The sequence below is a fragment of the Asparagus officinalis genome, chromosome 6, assembly GCF_001876935.1.
Source record: "Asparagus officinalis chromosome 6, Aspof.V1, whole genome shotgun sequence".
NCBI lineage: Eukaryota > Viridiplantae > Streptophyta > Magnoliopsida > Asparagales > Asparagaceae > Asparagus > Asparagus officinalis.
This window is the reverse complement of record NC_033799.1, coordinates 22,719,619-22,724,154: the sequence shown is the minus strand read 5'-3', so window position 1 is coordinate 22,724,154 and position 4,536 is coordinate 22,719,619. Positions and strand designations below refer to the sequence as shown.

The 4,536-nt window shown below is 37.2% G+C and overlaps 1 protein-coding gene across 1 annotated transcript in view; it reads left to right on the top strand.

The window, feature by feature from the left end:
• The window catches only part of LOC109844454, a 6,383-nt gene continuing 2,829 nt past the window's right edge, over positions 983–4,536 (top strand). The window contains exons 1-2 of the mRNA XM_020413506.1: positions 983–2,509; positions 3,860–4,536. The exon at positions 3,860–4,536 is cut by the window's right edge and continues 177 nt beyond it. Of these exons, the coding sequence (XP_020269095.1) occupies positions 1,564–2,509; positions 3,860–4,536 (1,623 nt within the window). The 5' untranslated portion in view covers positions 983–1,563. The remainder of the gene's footprint in view (positions 2,510–3,859) is intronic.

Genomic DNA, 4,536 nt, shown 5'->3' with positions numbered 1-4,536 from the left:
TCACTATTATACTAGAAATGTGAGGGGGGAATAATGAAAAGAAGATGTTGTATTGTTTCCTTTCCTATATTAGTCTGCCACAATTTTTAAGTGATTTAAAATTAGTCCCTCTACTAAGACACTATTTGAAATTGCTATAATATTCCATCTTCTTCAATAGTTTTGGGTGTAACAACAGTTATACTCATCCAATCAAACTCAAGTTCTGAAAATACTTCATTGGATGCAATATTAGACTTAAAACTACTGATTTTAAAATTTTTGGTGGATATTATTGTTGATTTGGTAATTTCATATCCCTAATTGACCATTACCCAATAGTAGACAACAATTTGAATGATAAATGTAACAAAGTTACTTTAAAATACTTTTAAAATCTAGAAGACTAATTGCAAAATATGAAGAGTTGGGGGGTTAATTAAACTATGAAAGATTTGAGCGATTAATTTCAAGTATGACAGCTTTAGGGCCCCATTTCTAATATGAAAGATTTGAGGGAGTAAGATGAAAAAACCCATTTACTAAAATTTATTCCGCGAAAGCTTGCCCCTGACCCTGCTATTGCTCCCACTTGCTCCGCACCAGGCAAAGCAGAAAGGCCCTTTCATTTTTGAGCTATTTTCATATATACCTTGAATCTTAGTATTAGCAAAGCTATCTCCCTATCTTAGTATTTACAAATTACCCCTTAAATCATAAATTAAAAAAAGCCTTCAAATCAACGAATTATCAACCTTGTGAGTAAATTTTGACTATTTTATTGATAATTTTTATATTTCCGTTGTAAATTATCCTATCAAAGTCAACGATTGATTGAATTGAAGTTTTTTTTTCTCCAAAATTGATGATTTAGGGAAAGTTTTGCAAATACTGAGATTTTAGTATAGTTTTGCAATAGCCGATGACTTAAGGGATATATATGCAACTACCTTATTTTTTTAAAAGTTTTTACCGTTTACGCTTTCTCTGGACTTTTGTCTGGAAGTGATCCCTCTCTCAAATTTATACTATTTTCTGTAGCTCGCTCTCCCCGTTAAAAAATAGCCTTTTAAAACCCTAAATCTTCGATCTCGAGAATCGAAATCCACTGCTTCGATCTCGTCTTTGATGTCGGCATCGATCGAGGGCTGCTGCGATCTGCTGAACTTGTAGCTGGTTCGAGCCTCGGATCGGTTTGCTCGCCATTGCTGGGGTTTGAGCTCTCCAGCTCTACCTGTTCTTGAATCAGAGAGATCTACATTCACCATGTTTTGAATCCGATCTCTCGGAATCTTACTATCTTCAAATTTTGGTGATCCTTGGTCTGTATCCAGTGATTTGAGTTGAAAATTTGCTTAGCTTACTCTAATTGGAGAAAGATTTCTCGAGAAATCTTGAATCTGGTAATGTTTTTACAGCGTATGCTTGTTTTGGTGGGATTTGGGAAGTGTTTGAAGCAATCCCTGCTGTATTAGAGTGATTTACATCTTCATTTTTTATATTTGCTAGAAATATAGCCAATATGATGGGCAATCTTGATTTTATACTATCTAGATGAATGTATTACTGTAAAAAGAAGTAAAAATGGAGGAAATTAGCGGTAAAGGGGATTTGCATGGGAACTTTTCGAGACTTAACACGAATCGTTCACCACTGAGCTTGAAAACCTCATCATCTGGGAAATCGAGCCCGAGGAACTCTCCTTCGTTTCGTAGGTTGGGTTCCAGTAGGACTCCAAGAAGGGATTCCAGAGCCACTTCAGTTGGATTCCTTTGGATTCGGAATAACCGAGTGGTGTTTTGGTTAATACTTATTACTCTTTGGGCGTATATTGGATTCCATGTACAGTCTCAATGGGCTCATGGGGAGCACAACAAGGCAGAGTTTATTGGTTATAAGAGCTTGCGGAGTTCCACGGGAGCTGATAATAGTACTGCTGCACCTGGTAAGGAACGATTATTAGTGGAAGGCAAGAAAGGTTCAGGTTCAGACTTTGGTGTCAATTTGATGAGGAAAGAGAGACAGCGTTCATCCCGACAAAATTCTCCTAGGAGGAAGGGCCGGAGATCAAGGAGAGGTCTTGTTAAAACAAAGGAAGTCGCGGAGGATAATCAAACTGGGGACATGGATGAAGCTTTGATACCGAGAAGGAATACTTCGTACGGGCTGATTCTTGGGCCGTTTGGTCAGACAGAGGATAGTGTTTTAGGATGGAGCCCTGAGAAGAGGAGAGGGACTTGCAATAGGAAGGGAGATTTTGCCCGCCTTGTTTGGTCGAGGAGATTTGTGTTAGTATTTCATGAGCTTTCGATGACAGGAGCACCACTGTCAATGTTGGAATTAGCTACGGAGATGTTGAGTTGTGGAGGGTCTGTATCTGCTATTATCTTAAGCAAGAAGGGTGGCTTGATGGGAGAACTTGAAAAGAGAGGGATCAAAGTTCTTCAAGACAGGGAGAAGCCAAGCTTCAAGGTTGCCATGAAAGCTGACCTTGTCATAGCAGGATCAGCTGTCTGTTCATCTTGGATTGGTGAGTGACAAGCATTATGAGGTTTACTAATTAAACTTGTATATACATTAGATGCATGTCCTACTTCCTGTTTTCAGTTTTTATATGATTAGCTTATCAACTGTTAAAAAATAAAGGCATGCATGCAAAAGCTTGAAAGTACTTGAATTCAAATATTTTCGTTGATGCTCCAAGCAAACAAGTTATACATGCATATTGCACTTTTATCAACATGTTGTAATTTTTTGTTTACTTTTCTTCGCACTACAATATAGTGATTCTGTTCCCGCAGTATAGCTAGTATGGCTAGGCGTAGATGCACCAGATCAACTAGCTTAAGACTAATGCTTCTAAATAATGCTAGAAACCAGACTAAGGCCCTAAATCAACTAGCTTAAGCCTAATGCTTCAAGATAATGTTAGAAACCAGACTAAGGCCCAACTAAAAATTGTGGACAAGGATAGAACGGTTGAGAAATTGAATCTCAATTTGACCCAAAAGGAAACACCCATTACGAAGTCTCAAATATGATCTTATCTATTCGTATTCATTCACCTTGTAAATAGATGCGGCACTAATCCCCTTAATTTATTTTTAACAAAATTAACTTATTTAGCCTGGCCATGTTGCTTTCCATCTTCAACTGGAATATTGGATGTGAGGCAGACATTTCAACAAAACATTCGTTATACATGCATAATTGTTAAATAAAGAGTGTCCGTTTTCACCATTATAGTATGTGAGTATTGGTGGTCAAATACGTGAACTACAACATTTTTACTTTTGTTATTTTCTACCATCTTAGGAACCATAGTTACTTTAATCACCAGACAATACTTGCTTCAACAATTTTATTATGTATTTAAGAGCCTTGTAGACGTTCTTCTAATCATATTCATAAGCTAAGGTTGGAGCCTACTATTTCCTAGGCACTAGCAATGGCAATTCGTGCTCATGACACACATTTTTCATTTTCATTTACTTAAAAGCGTGGAAAAGGATATTTTTCAACAAGCATCTTTATTTCCTTTATTCTTTCCGCAACCCCTTATCATAACAAGTATGCAAATGAATTCTCACCTTCCTCCAATATATAACCTCAGAAGCAGTCTGCATTAGCTTCCTATACATCTGTTCTTTCCTTCCTGATACAACATATGATAGCCGGAGTAAATGCTCCATGACATACAAAACATTTTCTTTTGGGTTTGTTAGGATCTGCACATTGCATTACCTGGACGTTATCTATCATTGCGTTTTATGGAAAATCACAGTACTTTTCCTTAAACAATACTGAGTGTAATTTTTTGCACAGGCCACTGATTCAATGTCATTAAATTAATGATCTATTCTGCAATACTATTTTGCAGATCCATATTTGGATCATTTTCCAGCTGGAGCAGGTCAAATTGTGTGGTGGATTATGGAGAATAGGCGGGAGTATTTTGATCGATCAAAGCATTTACTGAATCGAGTGAAAATGCTGACTTTCTTATCTGACTTTCAATCTAAACAATGGTTATCTTGGTGCGAAGAAGAGAAGATTGAGTTTTATTTACAGCCAATGTTAGTACCTTTATCTGTTAATGATGAACTAGCATTTGTAGCTGGCATTCAATGTTCCCTAAATACGCCAGCAGCCAGTGATGAAAAAATGATGGAAAAGAGGGACTTATTAAGAAGTGCTGTTAGGAAAGAAATGGGGTTGGCAGATAATGATATGCTCGTTATGTCATTAAGTAGTATAAATCCAGCAAAGGGACAGCTTTTGCTTCTTGAAGCAGCACTTTTAGTCGGTGAACATAATGTTTCGATGAAGGATCCTAAACATTATGAGTTATTGGAAGATAATAACTTGTCAGGAGTTGCTCAACAAAATCAAACTATCATGAACAGCCAGCCAAATCCCGTGCCTGCCAACCAGACTGACAAACCATCGGATGTTCTCCGCAAAAATACTTCCACTCATGCGAGTTCTAGAAAGAAGAAGAGAAAGAATCGTAGTAACAGTATCAGAGATAGAGAGCAGAGAAAATCAAGGAAGCTG